At 43.9% G+C, this 26,792-nt stretch overlaps 1 protein-coding gene across 5 annotated transcripts; it reads left to right on the forward strand.

The window, feature by feature from the left end:
• Window positions 1-726: 726 nt before the first annotated feature.
• Window positions 727-25,964, forward strand: LOC148001109 (uncharacterized). Of its 5 annotated transcripts, XM_087586873.1 has the most exons (6): window positions 1,186-1,445; window positions 8,885-9,008; window positions 16,236-16,393; window positions 19,316-19,441; window positions 19,980-20,091; window positions 20,749-20,936. In XM_087586873.1, exons 1-3 carry the CDS (start codon window positions 1,291-1,293, stop codon window positions 16,257-16,259), a joined length of 303 nt encoding a protein of 100 aa, XP_087442999.1. In that variant the 5' UTR covers window positions 1,186-1,290; the 3' UTR covers window positions 16,260-16,393; window positions 19,316-19,441; window positions 19,980-20,091; window positions 20,749-20,936. The 5 variants fall into 5 exon arrangements, 1 of the variants encoding a protein (XP_087442999.1); XR_015638481.1 differs by lacking the exons at window positions 8,885-9,008; window positions 16,236-16,393 and having other exon boundaries at window positions 727-1,445; window positions 20,749-21,918; XR_015638480.1 differs by lacking the exons at window positions 1,186-1,445; window positions 8,885-9,008 and having other exon boundaries at window positions 16,166-17,698.
• The last annotated feature ends 828 nt before the right edge of the window (window positions 25,965-26,792 follow it).

The following is a 26,792-nucleotide window of genomic DNA, read 5'->3' on the forward strand; positions in this document are numbered from 1 at the left end:
AATCTATTATCTGTACCCGTGTTTTCGGAGATGACCGTTAGTTACTGACTGGTCAGTCGGTGTGCTCATCCCTGGGGAAGTCTATTTCTCCCACTCCCAGCATCCCTTAGGTACCCTAGGTATTTTTATAACAAACTGCTTGGCCCATCATTTCTGCTCCCCTGTATTGACCCATCTCGTGTCTGAGCTGCTGCTCCCCACACTGGGTATGAAGTTCGCTGTGGGGACAAAAGCCCATGTGTGGAATTGTAGGTGTCATGTAAACTCTGCTTTCCCAACACACAAGGAGACATGCGCGTGAACGACGGGCCTGTCCAAGTGGGAAGGCCCGCAGCTGGGGCACCACGCCCCACTCTGAGCTGAGTGATTTCTACTGAAATGCTATGTGCGAGAGTCCTATCGCAAAGTGGGAAGTTCTCAGAAAGCAGTGTGCCTGGAGCCCTAACTCCTGTCAACAAGAACTGGTGCTTGCTTTCTGCCATACAGCAACCCACCCGCTCTGTTTTTCTAACAAGCAAATGGAAATATTTTGATACTCTGACCTCCTTGCTCATCCTCTGGAGGAAAAGAAAAAAAAAGCTGTCCCAGTTGCTGCCACATTCAATCCTCTCACTTCCTTCCTGAACATAGTGCTCCCTGCACCCTCTGCTCTGTACTGAAAATGGTGAAACAAACAGGAAACCACTGTGCCAGACTGGGCAGCAAACACGTAGGACACTGGGCATGCGCACTGAAGTACTGGCTCCCCGCGGAGAGCCACAGCCTCTGTATTTGGGATCTCGTGAGACCACTGAGTCAGGTTCTATGTGCCCCAGCAATGAAAAGTGAGGGCAACTAAACATAGAAGGATCTCTGCCTACCTTCTATGATGAAAACACTATCCTGGAGAGAGCGTAGGGAGACCCGGCATTACACCGGGCAGAGCCAGGCTAGAATCCAGGTCTCCAAAACCTCTCTACTTCTATGCCTCACCCTGTCGTTTACAAAGAGGAATGAGGAAGGGGAGATATCTAATCATGGAAGAGTTGGAGAACATCTAGCCTAAGGCTTCTCTGAACAGGAGCTATGAGACTCTGTACTAACCACAGGCCTCCCAAGGCATCTGGCCTGCTACGCCCAAGAGACCTGTTTGCGCAAGTGCCAGCTGAATGGTCTGGAGTGGGGACAAAACTCAACGCCCTCTCTAGGTGCAGACGAGGTACGTTTTAGACAACTGTGTCTCTTTGCAGCTCAGCCTGTTGCTGCAGCACAACCACGGGGAAACTCGTAAAAGGGAAATTGTGGTCCAGCATGGAAACCCACACACAGAGTGGCAGCACTGAACGTTTCAAGGTTGCAACATCTGCGAACAACCCCAAGCCCGTCCTGCCACCCTCATGGCCACTAGTCAAAGATGTGAGAGAGATTTCTCTGCTGATGACAGACATAATCCGCACTAATTTAAGGTGGGTTTTAATAAGGGTTTTTTTTTTTCGTTTTAGGATTTTTTAAAGCTTCTTCAGATTATATATCTGTAGATTTGCACTTGGGACTACACTGTCTTTAGGAAACACATATTCACAGGGAATTTCTTGCCTCTAAAATGTTTCGTGTAGGTCCCCCATCTGTTAAACGTCCCTTGTTCCTTCTGCTGTACAGAGAAAACAATGGCTGCTCTCTGGCATCTACTTGGAGCTATGGTTTGGATCGTCATGTCCCTCAAAGACCTCAGGATGCTCTCAGAGGTGGTAGGATCTTTAAAGGATGGAGTTTGGGTGGCAGGTCCCTGGGTCACTGGGTGCATCTTTAAGAAGGATAAGGGGAAGTGAGAGAGAGTCTCTTCCTCTTTCTCTTTTCCTTCTTCCTCTTCTACTCTCTCTCTCCTCTTGCCTGCTCCCTCCTCCACTTCCTGAAGTTAGCCATTTTGCTCCACTGTGTCGTCCCACCAAGACATGCCACCGTACCACGAAACCAAAGCAACAGGAATGCTGAAAACTGGAAGCAACAATAAGCTTAGCTCTTCTTGTTTTCCAGACAGGATCCCATGTATCCCAGGCTGGCCTTAAACTTGCCCTGTGACTGAGGATGACCTTTGCCTCGTGTTCTCCTTGTGTGGATATTACAGAAATGTGTCATCATGCTGGGTCTGTGTGGACCTAGGGATCATAGGGCCTTACACATGTTAGGCAGGTTCACCACCTACTGAACTAAGTCCCGGGACTCCCTTTTTTGCTTTGTAAGTTGGTTATCTTCAGGGTACAAAATGGTCTAACACCCCTAGAGCTTCAGGGGTTTTTACTCCCAGCAAACAGAGGGAAAGTGAAGACCAGGAATTTCTGGCTGTGTGTTTTGACCCAGATCTTGTATCTGGGAACAGAGCTATGATTCGGGTCCAGGCATGATTCTGGTCTGGTCTCTTTACACTAGGCTGTTCCTTTCACCATCTCTGGTACAGCTGGGGTCAAAGCTGTACAGAGCTCATTTGACCCCCTCATGTCTCCTTCTCTTAAAGCATAAAAAAATAAAAAAAAACAAAAACAAAAACAAACAAAACCCAGAAATTCCAGTACTACTGCCCACTTTACATTCTCCTTAATCACAGAAAGCCAAAAATCACCAAAGACAAACTGTAGTTATCATCACTGTTGGCCTAAAATACTAACCAAAAAAAGGCCAACCGCCTCCTTTTCTTTATGACTCTTAGAGGTTCTCTTCATGAGCCAGTTATGGATCTAGTCTGTAATGAGCAACCCAGACTGGCTGGTAGCAGCTTGATTTCTGCTTATGCCATACCTATAAACATAAGTGTGTGTCACTGCGTCTGCTTGAGTGACAATCCTAGGGTTCGGTCCCCAGCTCCGAAAAATAGAAAAGAAAAAAAAAAAAAGAAGTTTGCATCTTTAACTTCGACTCAGTATAAAAGTCACTCGTCATTAGGTGCCTAATAAACATATAATCTTTACAATGAAGAAAATGATGGTGGTGGAGATGATGGTGAGAGGTGGTGGTAATGATGGTGGTGGTGGTGGTGGTGATGAGAATGATGATCATGAGGATGATGATGATGACGAGGATGGTGATGATGGTATAAGGACCAGGAACTATCCTAGAAAAACACTGACGGTGCTTTACTGAAATTGTCCAACAGAGAGCTGTTACAGAAGGTCACCCAGGGGATAGAGATAACAGGGGTCCTATAAAATGGCTTCCTTTGCTGGTAGTAGATAAAGGGATCAAGTGTCAGGAGATGTTCAGTGGCTTCAGGAATCAACTGCATCAAGGAGAAGAATCTGTTCGCCCAGAAACATCTCCTGCTTCCCAGGAACCAACCAGCTCTGAGTCATAGTTTATCAAGCTCAAAGCCAAATTCACTGGCTGGAGAGAGAAGCTTCCCAGCAGGTGTGATGGACTAAAGTCTAGTACCCACTGGGGGAGGGATAGCTGGATAGCTCGCACAGAGAGCCTGCTCACCAGGGGACTCACTGCCTGGCTACCCCTTGCCCAGTCCCTCAGTCAAACCTACAGAGCATGATCAGAGGGGCCATGCAGGGCCTGGCTCACTAAATAACCATACCTAATCTGAGAATGAAACAGAGGTAGAAACCGTGAACGGGAAAACTACCAAACACTTGTACAGCAAGTGTCTCTCCCAGAAGGCTCTCGGGCCTGCGAATACTTTTTGAAATCCCAGAAACTTTTTCTCAAGAATATTCTCTATGTAACACAAAAATCACCTCTGGTTTCCCAAGCAATTAGATAGACTTAAGTGACCGTGAGCATGGCTGCAAACAGCTAATGGTGTGCAGAGTCCACAGATCACACATCACGACTGCCAGCCGGGGCCCTCATTCTAACGTGCACTTAGGACACTGATTTCCTTTTACTGCAATGATGGTTTGCTAAGTGCTTTTAGTGAGAATAAATAAGGCTTTGAAGTAATAGCACAGAAAATTTATAAATTGGAAGTCTATTTTTAACCTTTAAAATAATTTTACACTTATAAGCAATCGCAAGTCAACAGCCTCCAATCTTTTAAGAAGTAACTTTGGAAAAGAAGTCTACCTTCGTTGGCGAATGCTCTCTAGACTATTCGGAAAGGGAGCTCAGGAATCAATCTACAGACTCATATTTCAACCGCCTTGTCCATTTTTATGTCTTATTCCATAGCTCACAGAGATGAGACTTGGGAAAACATAAAATGTGCTTTCTGAGTCACATAATTCTATTGAGTTTGAACTGACGAGAAGGTGACATATCACAGAGAAGACATTACAAGAGAGGAAAAGGTTCCATGAACTGTGGGCTGTATAGGGCGGCAGGACGAAAAGACAGGTAGCCATTAAGAGCTTCATTTCTCCGCATGTGGCTTAGCATCAGATTAGCACACTCACACCACTCTCTGCTTGTGTTGACATAAATGGCATAGGCTTGGGATAAATACAGACCCCTGTCTTTATATTAGAGTACACGTTAGTAATGATGCTATTACTTCTGCATCTGAGGTCAAGTGAAAAGGTTAGTGAGTGTGCCATATTTCAAGATGAATCACGAACACTTCTTTCTGGCACTCATACCTAAGTAATTTCCAGATGCCTCCCAGGGTCTCAGTACCCAGAGGATGGCAGCCGCCAGCCACACCCCAGTTCTATCTTTTACTGAGTTTCTGACCGAAAGCTGATTCATGTACTGCTTAGTACCTGATTCTGCTCGCTGTAGCATGGTAAGGTGAACTGCTAAGAGTTTGGCAGGCTTTGTGGGATGTGCTTGGAATAGTGTCTAACACACAGTAAAGTCTACAGAAGTGTTCGCTCTTTGTGTGACAATGACGTGTTCCACATTTGTGCCTTTCTTTCCACTCCTTCTCAGCTCAACAAACAAGATTCCTCCTCCTGTCCTGTTCCCACTCTGTCAGCTGCAGTTCAGACTGACTATCTACTCTTTGTGACTCACACTATGCAGTAAATACTTCTATCATAGAACCAGCAATGGATTTCTGTTATTTATATTTCCCTGCAGTAAGGTTGAATGCAAATATAACAACTAGTATCAGACCTCTTACATGGGAAATTTCCTTTGGTTAAAAAACACATTGACGGGTAATTCTGGCAGGAAAGATGAGTCCCAATGGTTCTGATCATTAAAAAATAAATAAACAAAGAGAAATATAACTCTTCCTTGTGAGAAGTAAACAGGTATTGAACATTGGGTTAAGCACAGAGAATCAAGATGGGGAAAGCAAATAAGCAACATAAAAAAGAAAAATATATTTTAGCTTGCAGTTAAAGGTGGTCTGTGGAGGAATTCCTGATGGGTGGGGCTGAAGAACATTAAAGACAGAAATAAAGCCAACTGATGTTTAATCGTTTGCTTCTAAACGTACTTACTTCCACAATGTAAAACTCAGATAAGCCAGGCGTGTGTGTGCGAAAGGCTTTGCAGCATGCAGTGTGTGGAAGAAACCAAGAGAGAGGACCTAGTTTCATGTCTGTTACTGCTGTAGAACAACCTGACAAAAAGCAGTTTAGGAGAAGAAAGAGTTTATTTGTCTTATAATTCCAGGCTACCATCCATCACTGAGGGAAGTTAAGGCAGGAACTCTGACGGTCACATAGCATAATATTCATGCTCAAGAGCAAAGAGAAACAGATGTCACGTGTTACTCCCTTGGAGCTTCTGCTCAGCTAGCTTTCTTCAGTGTGGTGCAGCTCAGAGCCCAGGCCATGAAATATTGTGCCCACATTCACAGTGGCCCTTTCCCACCTGAATCAACTAGTCAAGATAATCCCACAAGCCCACAAACGAATCTGATCGAGATAATTCCTCATTTGAGGCTCTTTTCTGGTGAGTCTAGGTTGTGGCAAGTTGACATTTAAAGTCAACCACCAGAGAGGCTGAGTTCCACATAGAACTGAAGCAAAGGAGGAAACTTGTACAATGAGGGAGAAGTGAATGAGGAGCTCAAGGGCATTGAAACTTGGGTAGAATAAAACAGGCGTTAAGGAATGTGTGCTATCATTGGGCTTCCTAGCATATGCAAGGAGCATCATATGGGGAGGTTTATGCAAGTTATAAAGTCTTTGAGAGTGAGCAAGGACTCTCCAAGGAAAGAGAGGATCCAGGGCATGAGAGGTCTACCATTTACTACTCTTGTTCAAGGATTATTAAACTGGAGGAAGGAAGGAAGGAAGGAAGGAAGGAAGGAAGGAAGGAAGGAAGGAAGGAAGGAAGGAAGTTAGTTGGGTGGAGAAAGCCTCAGATGGCAAGCCATGACACATCCGTGTGTACAGAAAGACCTTGAACTAAAGGTCACTAATGGAGGGGGACACTGTAACTCACTGAAATGGTGAGCAATCGCCCCTTTGCTTACATATCTGGTGCTGGACGCAGAAAACAAATAATTGCACAGATGTGCAGATGGAGAAGATGTTCACATATCACTAATATAAACAACGATTAAAGAAAAAGAGGCCAAAGGTCACGAATTTGAGATCGTGAAGAGCAGAGTTGGGGGAGTATGTGAGGGAGCTGGAGGGAGAATGGGGGGAAATGATACAATTATACTTTAATTTCAAAAACGACAAAAAGATTTAAAGACTCTAGAGTGGATATATGCAATGGATATTTGACTAAAAAGAAAAATGAAATTATCTCATTCATAGTACAGTGAATGTATCTGGAGTTAATAAGTGAAATAAGACAGACTTAGTGATCTCAGTTGTAGACATTTGATTTTATATTGCTACATAAGGCCATATATATGAAATATATATATATGTATATATATATATATATATATATATATACCAGAAAAAATAAAAAAGAATGTGGGTAAATTGGTTCATCTTAAAGAACTATTGAGGGGCTGGGGATTTAGCTCAGTGGTAGAGCGCTTACCTAGGAAGCGCAAGGCCCTGGGTTTGGTCCCCAGCTCTGAAAAAAAGAACCAAAAAAAAAAAAAAAAAGAACTATTGAAACCACACAAATATTAACTATTATTTTTCTATTTTATTATGTTTTTAAATTTGTAAGATAATATACAAATGTTAATAGAAATATTTGGAAACATAATATGACAGCATCAAAATTAAACAGAATTTCCACATGACCCGGTACACACCCAGCAGAATGGAAAGATAAGGCCCAAATAAACACATGTACACTGGTGTTCAGGGAAGCATTACCTACAACAGCCAAAAGGAGGAACCAAGCCAAACAGGTATTGATGAATGGGTGGATTAAAAAAAAAAACACATGTGCACACAATAGAACAGCCTGCCACTTAAGAGGGAAAGAAATTCTGACCATGAATGAACAGTAAAGACATTAGCTTATTCAAATAGACCAGTCATTGAAGGCCAAGTGTTATAATAATTTCATTTTCATGAGGTGAACAGAGTAGTCACCTAACAAAAACTGGAAGTAAATTGGCCATTTCCCAGCATGTGACAAGAGGGAGTGGTGGGGAGCTGAGGTTCAGGGATAAACAGCTTCAGGTTTAGAGAGCATCTGTGAGCCAGGAGAATGAATGGAAATCAGCTGGCAGGGGCAGTGGGGGGGGGGGCATCTCTAGGACTGCCGGAGACCTGTCTCAGGCTGTCTCCTGGGATGGGAGAGGCTCCCAGGAGTAAATGTGGGTGACCTTAGCTGAGATACCTAGCAGTGGGGTTACGGAACCACCTGCTATAGCCAGGAAGGATCCCCAGTGGAGGGATAAGGACAAGAACCCACCCACAAAACTTTCATCCCCAAAGGTGGTCTCTCTAAAAGAAATGCAGGGACAAAAGGCGGAGCAGAGACTGAAGGAGTGGCCAATCAATAACCGGCCAAGCTTGAGTCCCTATCCCAAGGGTGAGCACTAATCCCTGACACTGTTAATAATACTCTGTTATGCTTTCCTGACTGTCCTCTGAGAAGCTCCACCCAGCCGCTGACTGAAGCAGATACAGCCAAACATTGAAGGAGCTCAGGGCTCTTACGGAAGAGTTAGGGAAAGGATAGAGGGCCCAACAGGGATAGGAACTCCCCAGAAGGCCAAAAGAATTAACTAACCTGGACCCCTGGGCGCTCTCAGAGACTGAACCACCCACCAAAGAGCATACATGGGCTGGACTGAGGCCCCCACCATCCCCTCCTGCCGTATGTATGTAGCAGGTGAGCAACTCAGTCTTCATGTGGTCTCCCAGTAACTGGAGAAGGGGCTATCCCTGAATTTGCTGCCTGTCTGTGGAATCTATTCCCCTAATGGGGCTGCCTTGTCTGGGTTCAGTAGGAGAGGATATGCTTAATCCTGCAGACTTGATGTGCCAGGGTAGAAGGATATGGGGTGTGTGTGTGTGTGTGTGTGTGTGTGTGTGTGTGTGTGTGTACTCTCTCAAAGGAGGAGGGGAAGTAGGAATAGGGAACGAGACAAGGTGAGAGGGGGACTGGGAGGAGGAGGCAGTGATTGGGTAGGGATGTAAAATAAATGGATGGATAGATAGATGATAGATTGATAGCCAAATGGCTGAGCTGGAAATCGGGTAGCACTGTTAAGGGACCTGGAAGCAGAGGCAGAACCCGCTGCACAAAGTGTGCAATGTCACTATTTTTTCCGACATCTACATGTGTTTTTATTATAGTAAAACACACATAAGGTAAAACTTACCATTTTAATTCATTCAGGTGTATGATTGAATGGCACCAATAATCCCTGTATTGTGCAAGCATTACCCTGTTATCTCTAACATTGCTTCTTAACCTGGAACTCTTTTTTTCTATCTACTATCTATCTATCTATTTATCTATCTATCTATGTTCTTGATTTTTATTGTTTTGGTTTCGTGGTGGCTTGAGGGGTGTTGCTGTGATTATTGTTGTAGCTATGTAACCTTGGTTGGCCTTGAATTATGAACTCTTCTGCTTTCAGCCTCCGACATGCTGGGATTAAAGCTGTGTACCAATACAGCCAGGGGTTCAAAACACCAGAAGCCCTAGATGTAAAGGTTGAGCTCTCCACATTCCAAGTTCAAGCCAAGGAGTCAAGTATTCAAGTAAGAAAGCATGAAATCAGTAGGAGATAGACTACCGATCACCCAAACTTAGAAATGTCCTATGATAGCTAAATCAATGGTCTATAAGTTGCCACCAAAGCCAACACTAGAACATTTAAAGCATGATAAAGTGTGCAAAAATATAGCCATTCCCAAAGTAGAGGTGGGACACAGAGCGTGTGTGCTACTGGATGTTCCCTAAGCCACACGTGGTACTAGTTGATCTCTGGGTAATCCTAGAAGCAGAAGAAAACAGAACCTCACTAAAAATCAGCCTGCTCATAGGACTTTAGAATGATGTATTCAATCGACTAGTATGGCTACATAGCTAGGAAGATGCTCCAGTGCCATAATAACCTCTGGACTACATTTTTTGGGAGGCCTACACAATCGATATCACCAGACATCATTGTGTTTTCTGCTAGCATGCTCACTGTGGGGCGAGCTAAGTTCTGACTTTTCCTTGCTGGCTCCCCTAAGAAAGATGTCCCACCTACGATGCACTCTTGTCAGCATGTAGAGTCATGTTAATGAGTGTGGAAACTCATTAATCTATGAGCATGTGTATGATATGTATGAGAAGAGCAAGAGTTAGCTGCTAGGCAGCTGAGAGCTTTATATAATCCTATAGCTACTCCACTGAGTCCGTGTAATTATTCCCATTTTGCAGATGAGAAGCCAGTAAGGCAGTTGAGGTCTGACGAGGAGTAAAGGACAGACTGAGAATTTGAACCCAGGCAGAGTTAATACTGAGACAGAGTTTCTAACCATTAGACAATGAGACACTTTCATTGCATAAAGCAAACTTGATTATGGTGTCTCCCAAAAGAGCATGGTCTAGGAATTCATACAGTACTTTTCATAGACTATTCTCCTTTAACAGGAAAAATGACTCAACAAATGGAAATCTACCAGTAATTCCCTGTCTCTAACTGTTGAATGCAAGTAGGACAGCAAGAGTTAACTCCCACCCTTCTTGCACGACACGTACAGGAGCTCAGAGATACAGCCACCTCTTTGTGGCAAAGAAATTCAAATAGGAAGATCTCATCTCACAAATCCAAAGCTTGTACAGAGAAACACACTCTCCCCCCTCTCTTCAATCCACTGGTACGTTAGACACAGTGTCTGAAGGAAAGCCTCCTCATAAACCCCAAAGGCATCTTCAGTTTCCAAGAGAATAGCTAGAGTGGGATGGATGGATAATACATCCTAGGAATAAATCCAGTTTCCCTCAGCCTTGGAATTGTTTTCAGAACCCTTTGTGAAGTTCAAAATTTATCCTTATAGAAAATGCTATAGTGTTTGCCCATAGCCTGCATACTTCTCCCTGTACACTTAAATCACCTCCAGATGGCTTATTATACCTAGCAAGATGTAAGCTTCTATAAACAGTTGTCACACTGTGTGCTTAGAAAATAGTGACAGAAAGAAAAGCCTGTACATTCTCAATATAGATAGTTTTGCAAAAAAAATAAAATAAAATTATATATATAATGTGTATGTTTGTGAGAAGAGCAGGAATTAGATGCTAAGCATATTCTGAATACTATGAATTTCTATAACAACTCTACTGAGTCATTGTAATTTATCCCCATTTTATATAAGAAGCTGGTGAAGTGTGGTGTGTGTGTGTGTGTGTGTGTGTGTGTGTGTGTGTGTAAATTTAAACAAATCTAGGAAGAACCAACAAATAAAAAAATAAAATGATTCTCTTGTCCAATGCTTATAACAAGAAGCTATGTGGGCAGGATAAAATTTCGCAACAGCCCTAGTCGAAAGCATTTTTCTTTCTTGATTTTTTCCCTTATAATTCTGAATTTACCCAAGGACAATATTTTCTGTTCATCTGCAAGTGTTTGTTTTTCTTTTCTCACCAGAAATATAGTTTTTATTTGTAACAGGAACAACTCTTTTTAAGGTAAGAGTTCAAATTTCTGACTAATATTGACTGTGTTAGTCAAGGCTATCTAGAAAACCCAGGATGAATAGGACACATGTAGAGACCTAAGGAGACATCATCTATTACAGCATTTACTCCATACAAGGTGTAGGCTGGGAAGGTTCATCCATGAGCTGCCTCTTCAATCTGGAGTCCCAGAAAAGTGATGATGGGATTCAGTTTGAGTCCAAAGACCTGAGAATCCGGGAAACCAGTGACACTGAGAGCTTAAAGGGCAGAAAGGCACTGATGCCAGCTCTAGGCAGGAAAGAGGCCTGTCAGCCAATACAGCCAGGGGTTCAAAACCCTTAAGATGGGAGAGAACAAACGAAGTCACTCTTCTGCCAACCTATCAAAAGCAATGTACTGGCTCAGTGCAGTCCCCATAAAAATTCTAATGCAATTCTTCATAGACATAGAAAAACTAACCTTGAATTTTAATTGGAAACACAACACCACCACCGACACACACACACACACACACACACACACACACACACACACAGAAACACACACACAAGCAGGATAAGCAAAACAAGCCTGAACAAAACAGGAACTGCTAAAGACGTCGCTGTTGCTGATTTTTAAGTTACCCTCCAGACATAGTACAATAAAAACAGCACAGCACAGTGCTGATCTTAAACAGACAAACTGACCAAATGGAATGGAACTGAGGACTCACAGATAATACACACACACCTATAGCCAGCTGAGTGCTGGCAGAGGAGTCCGAAATACACACTGGAGAAAAGACAGGACCATCAATCAACAAGCAGTGCTGACTAAAGTTAAAACTTACGTGTAGAAAAATGAAACTGGGCCTTCCTCCCTCTCCTTGAGCAAAAGCTCAACTCCAAATGCATCAAATGCGTAATGCTTCCACTTACAATCCCTGAGTCTGACCGAGGACCACATAGGAGATGTGCTTGAACATACAGGCTGGGGACAGCAGTATCTACACAGGACGCTGGCAGCACAGTGAGACCACTGAGTGACAAATGGTATAACACGAAACCCAATGTTGCTCTTGACAATCAGCTGAAAAATAAATAAATAAAAAATTTACAATGTTCTACTAGAGACTCTGGACACATCTGTGTGGACATATCTAGATAGGATAAACTGAGGGAGGAAGAAGACCTCTCCTCAAATTAGGGACCTTCAACAGTGGCCTCCATGTTAACAGTTTCAAGGTAAAGGTGGTGAACACGCCCCTGCCTTTCCATCATCGCGTGCACGTGTGAGCAGGGCCGCTCCTGACATTCTCCATCAACATCAGGCTGCAGCTTCTCCAGCCTTCCAGAGTGCACTCAATACCAGCAGTCTCCCAGAAACTTTAGGTGTCTGAATGGGATTGCTAGAGCAGCCTATTCATGAACTGAAAGCTACCAGGTTCTGTGCCTCTTGCATGAAGCTGACCATTGTTAGGCTAATAGAGACCCATTCCTCTGGAGAAACCCACCTACTACATCAAGCTAATTTAACCACATCAAGCTTGCTTAACCGTCCAATTGACATTGAAAATTGATCGGTAATGTCTGCTAATAATAAAATAATGACTGTGCTAGGTTTCCAAAGTTCACAAACATATGCATGTTGAACACTCTAGTCCCTGTCATTTTAACACTGGATCTTTAGTGCTTTCTGTCTTCCAGTGCCTTCTGGAAGCAGATGCTACAACTTTCGTCCTTAAAAAAAAAAAAAAAATCTTAACTTCTCTGAAGACAGTGAGGCAGATTCTCCTCTTCCTGCTGCCTTGGCCAAGAGAAAACTCAGTGCTGATTTGGAGGCCAACTACATTTGGATCTGTATTAAATATATCATTGGAACCGTTTAGAGCTCTGTGGCTTGGAATGCTAGTTGTCATTTAATTCCCTGCCATCTCCAAATTCACCCTATTCGTCTGCTTTGAGGGAAGTGAATATGGGCCCCTTAAAGGTTTTCTTTGGCTTCTGTCACTGTTATCCAGTCAATAATGAGCTCAGAAGAGGCATCATGGGGAACAGAATTGTGCCTTGGCTCTGGTGCCTGTCCCTGCAAGGCTTCTGCAAAGCTGAGAGCGTGCCCAGGCTCCTCTTAGGATGTGGAGTTGGGGACAGTAGGTTCCTGGGCCTCTGCACCTGCACTGAGGCAGCTTCCCTAGTGTCTGCTTCCCACAATGTGTGTGCAGCAGTAAATAGGACTCAGCAGCCAGAACTTACCCCCTAACCTTCCCCCCCACACACCAAGCAGATTTGTAGCAGCATTTCCTTAATGAGACACCTTCCTGGGAACAGATTTCCCCGACACCCTAGAGAGCAGATTTCCAGAAAGTTCCTGGGGACTAAATTCGAGATAATTTTGCCAACACAGCATCCTGGGATCTTTTGTGCCATCCAGTAAGCCCCAGCTGCATCCTCTCCAAGCAGGTCTGGATCTGTGCCTCAAATCCACTTAGCCTATGTGCAGGATCGGCTGCCTTCATACCCTGACATCTATGCAAATGTGGTATATCCTTCCACTCCCCTACGCTAAAATTTTCAACTTCAGTATTTTGCGATGCCTGTGCTTTCTTAGATTTCCGTAAACGTGGCTTGTAGAATTCAGAGACAATTAATTAGTTAACAGAAATCGCAGGTGGGAGCTGAGCGCACTTAGCTTGCTGTTCGTTACTCCCAGAAAAGGAGCAGGTATGGCAACAGTAAGCCGTTATTAGTGAGGAGGAGCATGAAACTGACGAGCCTAAGCCTTCTTCTCAGGTTGGACTCTCCCACGAGTTAGCATAAATAATAACAAGACTTTCGAGATTTCCTAATCAAATCCACTTTCCTAAACAGTCCCTGAAATGTCTATTGCCTGCCCGGACTGGGAATGAATTTGGGATGCAGTAATCCCATCCATGGACGGGATAGATGTGATGAGCTCTAATGAGGCAGACTGGAGAGTTTTGAGCTGGAGGAGGCGAGGGGAGAATGACAATTCCAGACTGAAATACAAGAGGCTGATGAGCGCCATGCTGATTAAGCAGGAAGGTCTCAGACCAAGTTCCCGGGGCTGCCTCAAACTGACAATGTTCCCTCCCCAGTGCCCAGAGGACTAAGGGCTATGGTACGGTGGGTGTGGTAACAGGAGGATGGGCTATGGTTAGAAACCCCAGGCTCACTGTGAACCACATATTTACTCTGAGCAGCTCTTTAATGTGAGCATCTAACCACAGTAAGCCCAGCCTGGGAAAGAAGCCACGCCGAGTTTGAGTTTCCTATGCCGGCACTTGTGTTCACGGTGAGTCACCCTCTCACCCTGCACCGCTTGGCTAGGGCCATTGTATCCAAGACTGATCCAACAATAGAGATCTCTTGTCTCACCGTCCTGGAGGTCAAGATCCCGGAACAGTACCACGGTCATTCCAGAATCCATAGAGAAAGCATGCTAGCTGGTTTCCCCCGTTCCTGGTCTCCCCAGATGGTTCTCAGCTGTGGAACGACACACCAATGTATGCTACCATCTTTGTAGGACATTTCCCTATGTCTCTTCACGTTAAGCCTCTACGAGTGGCAGTCTCTATGTCTAAACCTTTCTTCCTGTAAGAACACTAGCAACGCTGACTTAGAGCCCAGCCTAGCCTACCCCATCATCAACAGCCCCATCATCACCTAATTAACTCTCTAAAGAGATGGGGCCTCATTCTGAAGCACCAGATGGTCCATCTTCTTTTGGTGGGAAAGGACTCAATTCAACCCACAGCGTACATCCTTGGACTGCTGCCCAGAGTAACACCCTTCCTCCACCGTGAACAATCAGTTCACTTAGAAGGCAGTTTCTATCTTAATAACTTCCGGAATAAGGGGGAAAGTTTAGACAATATACACATCTTGGTGCTGCAGAGGAACATATATGCACAGCTCCAGAAACATCCTCCGCCTTCTACCCTTCCCCTGTGATCTCTGTCCTTTGATGACAACCTTCAGTATCTCAGCACCCCTTCCAGCCTCTCTCTTCTCCAGTGCCTGCCTGTTTTGACCAGTTCTGCCCTCGTGGCTGGCCCCGCCTTGCCCTCTCTCCTTAATCTGAGTCCTGCATCTAAAGATTCAGTGCATTGAAATACCTAGACCTTCACTAAACACAGAAGTCTAAGCAGAAATCTAGAGAAAGTGGGAGAACCTGAGAGATTGAAGGATACGTCACATTCTGACACTGAAGCCAATGCCCTTGCCTGTCGGGTAACATTTTTTTACTGTACTGCCTGCTGTGGATGACAAGGGTAGGGTTTCAATAATGGAGACATGGGTTCCTCTGGTACATCAGAAGACCATACGAGACTGAGAAGTACTGGGGTGGGGGGGGAGAAATAGGTTGGAGAAAAACTAATCAACTGAAATAAGTCCCATATTCTTGTCACAGGTTAAAGGGCCTGCAAAGACAGAAGTATAGTCACTCACATTCTCTGTCTTGACATCACCGTGAGTCCTTGCACTTCCCCAGGTTTCTGTTCATGTCTTATGGGTCCCTTTCTGCCTCTCTATCCCCACCCCACCCCTTTTCTTTAAATACACATAGGGACACATATGAGTACACATACATACCTTTTCCACACACGTCATAAGAATACCCTCACACTCACGACCCTGTGCATGGCCCACTGTGAAGGAGGTAAACTGTATCCCTCATTCAGTCATCTTTCCATGAACCACACATGATCTAATATTCTCTTCATTAGGATGACTCTCATGCAGAAGACATCTATTTTCCCAGGACAACCAATAAAAGCAAAGTATATTTCTTGGGAGAGAGTACACTATGTCCTTAGTGCCCAGTAATATTTTCATAGGTTTGGAAGATTATATTCACTGGTGGTCACCTTAAATGGCTGCCCCAAGGGTACAATAGTCCAACCACAGGAAGGTTTATTTTGTTTTCTGTTATAAGCACAGAGCGGTGCAAATCCCTGGATGTCAATGTGAAATGAATCTGCCACTATAGAATGGAAACAAAATAATACCTAGCCCATCGTGTTGATAGCAAACTAATGTGTCTGAAATGTGGCTGCCCAGTCAATCCCAGCTTGGTATGATTACTGTTATTAATGACTAAGAACACAAACAAGTTGTAGGAGACAAAAGCCTAGGGACCTGAAGAGGAAGGGAGAGGACTCAGTGGAGAGATGTCAAAGGGGAGGGGCCAAGGAGAAAACAGGTTGGGGATAGGGACAAAAGGGAACAGAAAGCAAAACCAACTTCCCCTACTGTAGACACAGGGCGTGTTCCAAGTCTGCCAGCTCTCAACTGCAGAAAGCTTTTCTTTTCTAGATCGATGAACAACCGTTCTTCTAGCGTCTTGGCCAGGGGCAATGTGGTGTGGTAAAATATAGGAGATGGATCTGGAGGACGCCTCTGTGGAGCAGAAAGCAGTGGTGTCCTGGAATCTGAAGTGAACCAGTTAACTGAGGAACACACAGCCCTGTAAAGTAGGTGTCCTGGATTCCCGATGGGCCCACGAGACACTATACCGCCTAGAGGAACAGCAGAACTATAACAAGTTCCCTAAAGTAGGATACAGGTGGTTGAGGAGCAAGAATTCAAATGGGTTTCTGGGTTAAGCAGAGTTAAACCAGTTTCTGTACAATGATTTCCTCGGAACCTTTAGTATGTATAAATGCATCGTGAATCTCCAGGTTTTGGTTACTATGTGCCCGGTTTTCCAAATGTTTTTTTAATGAAGTATTCAGAGACTGGTGTCCTTCTAGAAACTTCTGGGGTTACAGATAAATCACGGACATTGTCTCCTAGAGCAAGCCAGCCAGCTGGGATTTATGAGCCCTCGGTTTCTTCATCTGGAAAATGAAGACCTTTGCTCAGCGGTTCTTAGCAAATTTCCTACCAAAGGCATTGTAAAAAGCGATGAAGGTCATAAAGCCACTGCCTCTAGATAATCATAGGCCACCTGTCCATCAAAGGTCAGGCTAACTCCCCCAACTAAAAGTGTTCTGCAAACCTTCCATGGCTACAGGGCTAAAACACCCGCGCTACACAGAATCTATCAGCAGACACCCCTGACTGCTGCCAGCCTGAAGTCCTTTCCTTTTACTAACACGAGTACAGTTTTCCCTTGTAAACCCACTCCGGTCCTGTTCTCAATCTGCATATTCCAACCGCCCCCATCTTCAGAAGCAAGCACGTTATCCAAGCCTGATCAGCCAGAAGGCCCCATACTGTGGCTATGGTGAAGAGACCGGGAAGAGGCAATGTTGATAAAAAGCTTCTGTAGGATATATGCTGGCATATTGGATGAGTAAAGGAAGAGCCTAGGTGGGAAGGCAGACAGAGGGAGGCAAGTAAAGAAATCTTTCCCCAGTGACAACTAAACTTATAGAATAAAAGCCAGCCGGCAGCCATAGTGGCCATCTTTGTATTAAGGAAGAAAATGCTCCCTGGGGACAATAATTGGATCATCCCAGAAGTCTACGCCTTCCTTCTTTCCACCAAACAGTATGTATTCCCTCCTGCTTAAACTAACTTGCAGCTGAAAAGTGGTGAATAATTCAGCTATCAATCTTGGGATTCTTGTGGCTGGGAGGCTCCATTAAAAGGCTCACGTTTGAAGCTGAATCCACATTCAATATCTAGCAACAGTAGGAGGACATTAGTGATGACGGTGCGTCACCGTGAACTGGTACAACCTGTCTGCAAACCCTAAAAGCTGCGTGCCAGCAAGACCCCAGAGACCTCAGATAATTTCTTCCACCTGCTCCCTGCTGCCTGAAATGCCATCCGTGAGCATCTGGGATCTTGACAGGGGGTGGCAAAAGGTGTGGAGGGAGTCCTGGGGCCCTTTGAGAGTGTAATGGAAGCTACCAATTCTCTTTGAAAAGCAAGCAAAAAAAAAAAAAACTGAATGCATTTTCAGGAGTTTATAGACATCCTAGAAGCCAAAGTATACTCATTTTTGGGACTCTATCCCCTCGTTGCTACCAAGAGAAATTGTTATAGTAACAGGAAAGTTTTGCCCTCTTCAAAGATATCTGGTGGAAAGGAAAATAGTTTGGCATCTGTCTTAGTCTGGGTTTCTATTCCTGCACAAAACATCCTGACAGAGAAGCAAGTTGGGGAGGAAAGGGTTTATTCAGCTTACACTTCCACATTGCTGTTCAGCACCAAAGGAAGTCAGGACAGGAACTCAAGCAGATCAGGAAGCAGGAGCTGATGCTGAGGCCATGGAGGGATGTTACTTACTGGCCTGCTTTCCCTGCCTTGCTCAGCTTGCTTTCTTATAGGACCTAGGACTACCAGCCCAGGACCATCCATAATGGGCCCTCTCACCCTTGATCACTAATTGAGAAAATGCCTTACAGCTGGATCTCATGGAGGCATTTTCTCAAAGGAGGCTCCTTTCTCTGTGATAACTCAGCTTTGGTCAAGTTGACACACAAAACCAGCCAGAACAGCATCAGAAGGGAAAGAAGGGAGTGAAACCAACAATAAAGACCCTGATGTTTGTACAATGTACACTGGGAGGTTTTCAGTGCCTAGGACTGGGAATCAGCAGAAGAGAGGCCTGTCAGTCAGAGCTGAAATCAGTCAGTCGGAGCTGGAATCAATAGGCATACTAAGGGCGGTGGCTGGGGGGGTGTTATGTGTGTAAAATCTTCCCTGGAGAGAGATCACCTGTGTCAGTTCTTCTCATATCATTCTAAGGAATGGACTTCAATGAAGGGAGTCTTGAGGGTGTTTTAATAAAAGTAGAAGAGAACATTGTGACACCAGGTGTCCCCAAAGCCTGACTTTCCCCAGTTTCGAATGGAGAACTCACTCCTTTAAAAAGTTATTGATCCTAACCTCTGCAACATTCAGCTAAAGAGTGGCTCTCCCCAAAAGTGGGTAAGCTTTCTAAAATAAAAATTAAAGCAGGCAAAGCCTCTCCACTCACGGCCACAAAGTAAGCTCATCGCTGATGTTTACTGGAAAAGTCGAAGGCCTGATTTAATAGGTCCCTGCCCATTTTTCTCCCTATGTTTTTTTTTTTTAAAGTCAATCAATGCTGGCCTCTCACACCAAAGCCTGATTGTTACATTCCTACACCCCAGGGACCCTGCACTTCCTGTCTTGCCTAACCCTCTAAGCCCTGAGCATCATGGGAAAGAGGATCAGAAAGTTGGGTGAACAGCTATGCACCAGTTTCTGGCCACTATCATCCCACTGAGTCAATGTTCGACACGTTTTCTGTTCTCTAAGATGTCAGTTCTAGGGTTCCACATTAGAGGGGCTCAGACGAGTCTCTGAGAAAATCCGAGTACAGACCCGAGCCCTCTGCCAAGGAGAAGAACGGTCTCCTGTGGGCCTACTTCGGCCTCAGACTGAAACATCGTAATTTATGTTTGTCTGACTTCCAGAGCCTGGGAAGTGCTTTTCTTCATCTTCCAGCTTGTTTGTGTGTTATTCTTCGGAACCCGGAGGGGAAGCAATACATTAAATCTGCTGCATAGCAACCGCGTCCTCCGTCCTTCAACAGAGCCCAGGTAATCATCATTACCACCAGGCCCGAGTGGCCAGAAAGCCAGGCTGGGTGCTCAAGTCCATTTCAAAGGTGTCGGCGCTGGGAGGTGGGGAACTTTTCCAATGTTTGTTGCCACAAACCCTCAAAAAAATAAAAAGTAGTTTCTGTAAGTATAACGTTCTTGTAAGAAATAATTTTTTTTTACGTGTAAAGGAAAGATTTGTACTAAAACTAGTTTAATTCTACTTCACTCTGTTTCAAGTGCTTGTGCCTATCAGAGTCATTCTGTTTCGCATATTCTGTTTAGCAAGCTCATTAAAACTTCAGAAATGCCTTTGGCAGGGGCCCCTCACCATCTTTTCATATGGAGACAGGCACACAGAGAGGGTCTGGGTACCAGGATCTATTCTATAAGTGGCCACATATGCTGGCATAGCCAGGGATGTGGCCTTGGCTCCAGCATCCCCAGGGAAGAGTACACAGTATGTGCGGTTTGTGGTGCCTCTCTTGTCTTCACACCTCCTTATGCTTGTGCATTTCTCTCTGCTGTCTGTTTCCAGATTCCCATCTTTCTGTCGATTTCTGGTCATCCAAAACCACCTCTTCAGCAGCCACAAACACTGTCCTTCCGTGCCAAAGGACTCTGGACTCTGACCTGACCTTCCTGGGATGGTAAGCCCATTGCAGCAAAGCCCAGTCTGTCAAAAAGCAGTTGGGTGCCATGAAGATGTCAGGAGCCATCTGGCAGGATGCTGCTGTTGCCTCTCCCTAGCAACCGCTCCCACAGCTTCTCTCTGGGTACTTTGCCTGCTTCCCTAGTTACAGCATGCTTCCCATTCTTAGTGCACCACCTCTGACACCACCGGGATGATCTGAAGCTTCTCCACGTAAATCCTACACCATCTCATACCGCAGACTACCAAGCTCAGAGTCCGTTAGTCAACCCCCATTGCTAGCTAGTATGAAAGCCCCAACAGAGTTCAGTCTTGGACAAATATTTGAAGCTTAATACCAGGCCCCGACATTATGATTTACTTTTCTAGTACAAAGCAACACTTTTTAAAGCTATAAAGCTGGCCCAAAGGACCTGCCTAGGTCTTACCCCCTGAGTGAACCTAAGCAGTGCTCAATGTTGAAACCCGGTCCAACGTGCAAATGTTAATTCTTCACCCGGCAATGCCCCAGCACCCACATACCATTTATTTTAAATGAGTAATTTATTTAGATTTTTGTTAAGTTTTCCGGTCTTCATTAAAATACATTTTTGTGATGAAATTTCCTGAAGATGGATTAATTCATTTTTAATCTAATTGATTTTTAATCTTCCAGGAAAACTCCGTGGAACTACACCAAGGCCCCAGGTTGAATTCTGTCTCCTTTAGAAATTACAGTTCTGGGATTGGGGATTTGGCTCAGTGGTAGAGCGCTTGCCTAGCAAGCGCAAGGCCCTGGGTTCAGTCCCCAGCTCCGAAAAAAAGAAAAGAAACTAAAAATAAAAAAAAAAAAAAGAAAAGAAATTACAGTTCTTCCATGCCTTCAAAGTGCTACCCCAAAATACTCCAAAGTAAAACCCCCAAATCAGTTATTTAATAACAATACCATTTTATAATAATGCCATTTGCAGTGAATGTGTGAAATGCTTTGAGTAGAATGGCCACTTTTTCAAAACTAATTTTCCAAATATACAGTCCTATGGAGTTACCACTTCTGACGTCTCTCCAATTCTTTCAGTTATTTTGGTGTATCGATGTTGTTTTTGCTTTCTTTGTTTTGTTTTGTCCATTCTGGCTAACATAAATTGTACTGTTTCCCTGTAAAAAAACAAACAAAAAAAAAAAAAAAAAACAATACCATTTATCTTTTTTTTTTCAATTAAATCTGCAGTTTGTTTTTTTTATCCGGTCTTCCATTTCTCTCTGTTACACATGAGGTCACATTAGACCTCTCACATGAGGTCCAGGCACTGGCAGCTCATTATTAAGGCCACCCTAGCGAGTCACAATCTGCAGTTTAATGGCAAGGCAAGAAAGCAACGCACCCCGGAAACTGGCTTGCCATCTGAAAGCCAGCATACCTTCCAAGACGTCTCCTAAATGGCTCTCCTCATCGCTAAATATCCTGCCACAGAAACTGGTCCACCTCCAGGCTTCCAGCGCCGGAATCTCCCCACCCCATGCCAATCATCCACAAAACCCGCCCACTTCCTCTGTGCCTATGGGTAGCACGCCCCTTTCTTAAAATCACATTCGAGCCTGCTCTCCCCACAGCTTCCCAGCTCAGTGGTCCTGCCTGCCTCTTCTTGTCCATCACTCATCTACACGTGTATCCAAGGGAAGGCAACTCGTGCTTTGTTACTTAACTTTATTTGCCCATAGCCTTTCAAATACCTCTCCCCGGTCATCCATCCCACCTCCTCCTCACCTCCTACACCCTGCCTTTCTCCCAGTTGTGGCACTTTTCACATAATAGATTCAATAAACAGTTGGTGTTTGGCTTTGACTTAAATCTCTGATGGCGTACTATAGAGCACATAAAACTTTTAAGCTTGAGCCTAGACACTAGTAAAAAAATTTACAACCTCTAAGCTTCACTGGTATTAAAACTCACAATTTGTTTCTCACTGAGTTGCAGAATAGCACACTGCATAAACAGATCCAGACTACAGTCACTAGAGAAAATAAATGTGGAAGACAAAAGCTAGGCAACGTGATAAAAGGTATCGCCAAGCAAGGTATACGGACGGACACAAGCCATGTCCTTGCCCATAAAGACAACTAATCAAGTGAAAGTTCTTTAATTATCATACCAGCAGCTGCCGTGGGTGAAAATTCACTAGCAGGTACTAAACAAAAAGGGGAAGAGAAAAGGAAACAGGTTTCCTGAGTAGGACCACCACCAGCATACAGACAGACCCGTCACACAATCCACTGCTCTCGTGGCCAGAGCAACCCCAGACACCATAACTTAAATATTTAAAACCATGTTTGAATATCCTTCGAGTGGCTCCATAGGCTTAATAAATGTTCGTTGAGAACTTTCTGTGTGTCCTCTACTCGGTCCTGGAAAGCGGTCAGCATACCATCCCAACATGAAGCTGCCTTGTGGCAAGAACCTTCCCCTAATAAATAAAGATTCCAGGGGACCGATCACTGGGTGAGGAGTAGGCAGGACTTCCAGGTCAGAGAGGGGAAGAGAGGGGACAGGAAGACGGAAAAGGGGAAGGAAAATGAAGGCAGAGTAGGACGACCCAGATCCATGTGGCTTTAAATAGCCACAGGTAGCTATGAATATCTTATAAGGGATGGATAATTATAAGACAATTTGTCTTATCTAGATGGGCGGTTTATATCAATATCAATTGGCTCTGAGTTCATTGTGTGGATGCTTTGTGGGGTGAGAATTCACTGATATAAATCTGATGGATAAATCATAAACCTCAAGAGTTTTGATTTCACCAGGTTACTGGTAATTGTGACAGCTAACCTCGAGACGGGCAGTCACTGCATGGAACTGGTATGGCAGCAACCCGCCATGGGAACTTAGCTAGGGCTAGCCATGGAGGCGGCCAGACCGCTGGGGCCAGAGAGTAGCGGGTCCTAGCATGGGAGCGTGCCTCCTTTTTTAATATTTCCAAACACAACGCTTAGGCTCAGTGGGAAAGTACAGGAAAGGTCATTTTAAGTGGAACAGAAAATGCAGGCTGGTGGGCTATATGCTGACACCTGCACACCACAGAATACGCAGCTTCTTAAAGGACAGAAGGGAAGAGCTGACCAATTCAACTGACAGAAAACAAAGAGGGCCCATTGGAGGAAGCCAAAGTGACATAGGCTGAGGATTCTTCCACAGAAGGAGGACATTATGCTAGTTGCTGATGTTGGGTAGAAAATACCTTGCACTTTATCTTAAAGGCAAAAACAGAATTTCTAGGTTTGGAAAAATCGTTTAATTTTCATAAGTCCAATACAAAGAGTAACAACAGCTTTGCTTCCACAAAAACTGTGACTACATTAAACAAGATGGAATCCTAGTCAACATCTCTACTTCAACACAGCTTCAGCTATTTAATGGTGGGGCTGGAGGAGATGGCCTCTGAGGTAAATTCCTTCAGACCATGATTCTGTCTTCTCATCCCCAATGCCCAGCCAAGTAACAGACCTATACCATATAACTGTCTCTTATTTTTAAATAAAGATTCATTTATCTTATACATGTAAGTACACTGTTGCAGTCTTCAGACACACCAGAAGAGGGCATCGGATCCCATTATAGGTGATTGTGAGCCATCATGTGGTAGTTGGGAACTGAACTCAAGACCTCTGGAGGAACAGTCAGTGCTCTTAACTGCTGAGCCATCTCTCCAGCCCAAAGTAACTGCACCTCACTGTCTGGCTTTAAGGGCACTAATCCACACAGTAGGACAAATGTCCCCATGTTACCAAGGTATACTAATGAAGTAAAAAAATACAAAGTGTCATGGAATCTGAGGCCCGCAGAAAATACTACCTGCTTCTCTATCCCGGGCAACTTCTTTTGCAACACACTATGCTTTTTCTCCAAATTTACCCCTCTTGTATTAAGTAAATTTGTTTAGTCTTTGCAAGAATGTATCATTAAGTTATCATGTGAGGAAGAAGGCAATGGCAATAAAACATGATTTTAAGGAGCTAGTTGTGATAAAGCATGATAATTAAGAAGAAAGTGTGGAAACTCCCAATAGTGAAGACACTAGGGATGGTAAACATTTCCCACCTGCTAGGGAAGAGACTTTGGCTAGGCCATTTAATTATTCCAAGGGATTGGTCCCGCCTTTAACATGATTGACAGCTTCTTTAGAGTAATTATACAAGGATGTGCCCTACTGGGAGTTATGCTTGTCCTCAAAGTCCTCAAGTGCTAGAAGCTTGATCCCTACTGTGCTAATGGTAAGGGGTAGTAGGACCTTTAAGAGGTGAGACCTGCTGGGAAATCAGGCCTGGCCGCTCTTCCTGAATATCTGTCTCATCATAAGCTCTCTCCTCCTTGCACAAGCTCCCACCATTGTGGCATCACCTTCCATGAGATGCTCACCAAAGCTAAGCTCATGCTAACTAGCCTTTTTACTTGATAAACCTTTTTTCTTGACAAGTAACCAGCTTTATGTGTGCCCTGTATCTTCCTCTTCAGAGCTGAAATTGCAGGAAAGCCATGCCTATCTGGCTTTTACGTGGGTACTGGGAAGTGAAACAATGGTCCTCTCTCTCTCTTGGAAGACAGGATGTTGTACTCCCCCACATGTGTTTATGTTCTCTCGTGTATACAGTTCAATTATCCCTGACTGGTAGAGACCCTACACTGCTCTTAATCACAGGAGACCTGAGAGCAGTGAGTGTCTGTATCATTTTCGCTCACCCATGGCTCACCCATGGTCACCCCAAGGGTGATTCTAGATTCTTCTGTGAACAGTCTACCACCTTTCCCCAAACAAGCTAAGTTCTGAAAACATCTGAGGGTGCTCGCTTCGGCAGCACATATACTAAAATTGGAACGATACAGAAAACATCTGAGGGTGTACTTCTTTCCAGAACATTCCCAGTCTAGCTTTGTGCTTAAAAACCTTGATGGCACCCTCAGTGATACATATATCCTCAGAGCATTCCAGGAAGCCTTGTCCGAGATGAGGAAGTGGACATTTACCCCCTAAACAGATGTCCGTGCTTGGTGACAGCCCCTCACACACACTGTAGGGTGTTTATCATTCTCCTGGCTGTTGAACGTTTATCCCTCTACTTTATCAACTTCACAGTCTTTGCCAGTTTTTCTGTCTCCAACAGCTCTCAATTTATCTTTTTACAGGTCCCTTTGTCCTTGCCTGCTTTAACCGATACGTTGTTTCTGTTGTATACACAATAGATTGGTCAAGGATACATCATCTGTAAACCACTTTCCAAGCAGTCTTTCCAAACTGTCCATTTGTATTGCTGTTCCTATTATCAAACTTCATTTAAATAGATACATGAACATATTTTAATTGTTACAGACTTGTTGAAGATAGTACTTCTCCAGACCCAAAATTATCTGGTCATTTTACTAAGAAAGAAATGGTTAAAACTTAGAAGTGATTTTTCCCCCTAAAAATGAGTCCATATCCTGAAGAGGTGGCGTCAGCAAAATAGTATCTATATCAGACTGAAAATACATATAGCCTGCCCTGGGAAAAAGATAGATTGTGTTGACCATGGGAAGACGGTGGATTAACAAGTGTTTGGAGAGAATTGTTTGGGGTGATTCAAAATATGTCCTATTTTCTGCTTCAGGAACAACTAACATAAACACTAGGAAGGCTGCTATAGAAGTCCCAGCTGTCGGCTACCACATGAAGTTTTTGAGGTTGTGAGCACAAGGAATGGCAAAGACATTGTGTGTTTAATAATCCATAGACTTTCCAGTATCAAGCTTACCCCTGGCAGAGAGTTCAAACGTGGGGGATGGGGGGTTCTCACAAGTCACTGTGGCTCAGGGGAAGGTCGTGCAACCAGAAAAATAAACACATGGATTATTAAGGAGTGGATTGTGAGAGGCGTTATTTTTCCTGAGAATGCATAATAAGGGCTGGCAAGATGGCTGGCTCAGCAGGAAAAGGTGATTGCCAGCAAGTTTGATGATCTGAATTCAATCAATCTCTCAGAGCCACATAGGAAAAGAAGGCAAACAATTCCAGAATGTTATCCTCTGGCCTCCATAGGCATGACATGGTTCTCAAACATATACACATGTGTGAGTTCTATCACATACATATGCTTGCATACACATAAATGTGTAAATAAATAAAAATTTTGAAAAATATTGAAAAATTATTAAAAGCTAAAAAGCAGAGGTTGTACTAACAAAGTACAAGTATTTAAATCACCTAAATTTCTAACCAGAAATGATTCAAGTCACAATATAGCAAAAAATAAGATTTTTCCGTCAAAATACACATACATAATTCCAGGAGAATTAGAAAAATCTTCTTGGAGAACTATTTTAAAGAATTGCTGTAATATTGATAAAAGCCATTTCAATTCAATAATAGACCAGGAATGATAGATCCATACACCTGGTTCGGGTAATCTGTTAGCCAACTCCTAAGACAAAACTTAGAGGTAGTTGTGGGCTCTTGCTCTTACCCTGCTGATTTAGCAAATAATTTAACATCTCTGCGCCTCCGTATCCACATCAGTAAAGTGGAGAATACATCTAACCCAGAGGACCACATAAATAAGGGTGGAATGGGTTGATAGTTATACAGTCCTTAGACCAGTGCTAGACACCTAATGAATGGTTTGTAATCACAGCTGGATAACTTCTCTCACATGTTAGGTTTGCACTCATCAGTCAGTAGAAGGAGCCTG

Source organism: Rattus norvegicus, chromosome 15, assembly GCF_021556685.1.
Source record: "Rattus norvegicus strain SHRSP/BbbUtx chromosome 15, alternate assembly SHRSP_T2T, whole genome shotgun sequence".
Classification (NCBI taxonomy): Eukaryota; Metazoa; Chordata; class Mammalia; order Rodentia; family Muridae; genus Rattus; species Rattus norvegicus.

Coding starts and splice junctions, on each gene's coding strand:
- LOC148001109 (XM_087586873.1), top strand. CDS start 1,291: ATGGAAACCCACACACAGAGTGGCAGCACTGAACGTTTCAAGGTTGCA. Junction 1,446..8,884: donor ATAATCCGCACTAATTTAAG/GTGGGTTTTAAT, acceptor TTCTGCTTTCAG/CCTCCGACATGCTGGGATTA. Junction 9,009..16,235: donor CCAAGGAGTCAAGTATTCAA/GTAAGAAAGCAT, acceptor TTTCTTTTCTAG/ATCGATGAACAACCGTTCTT.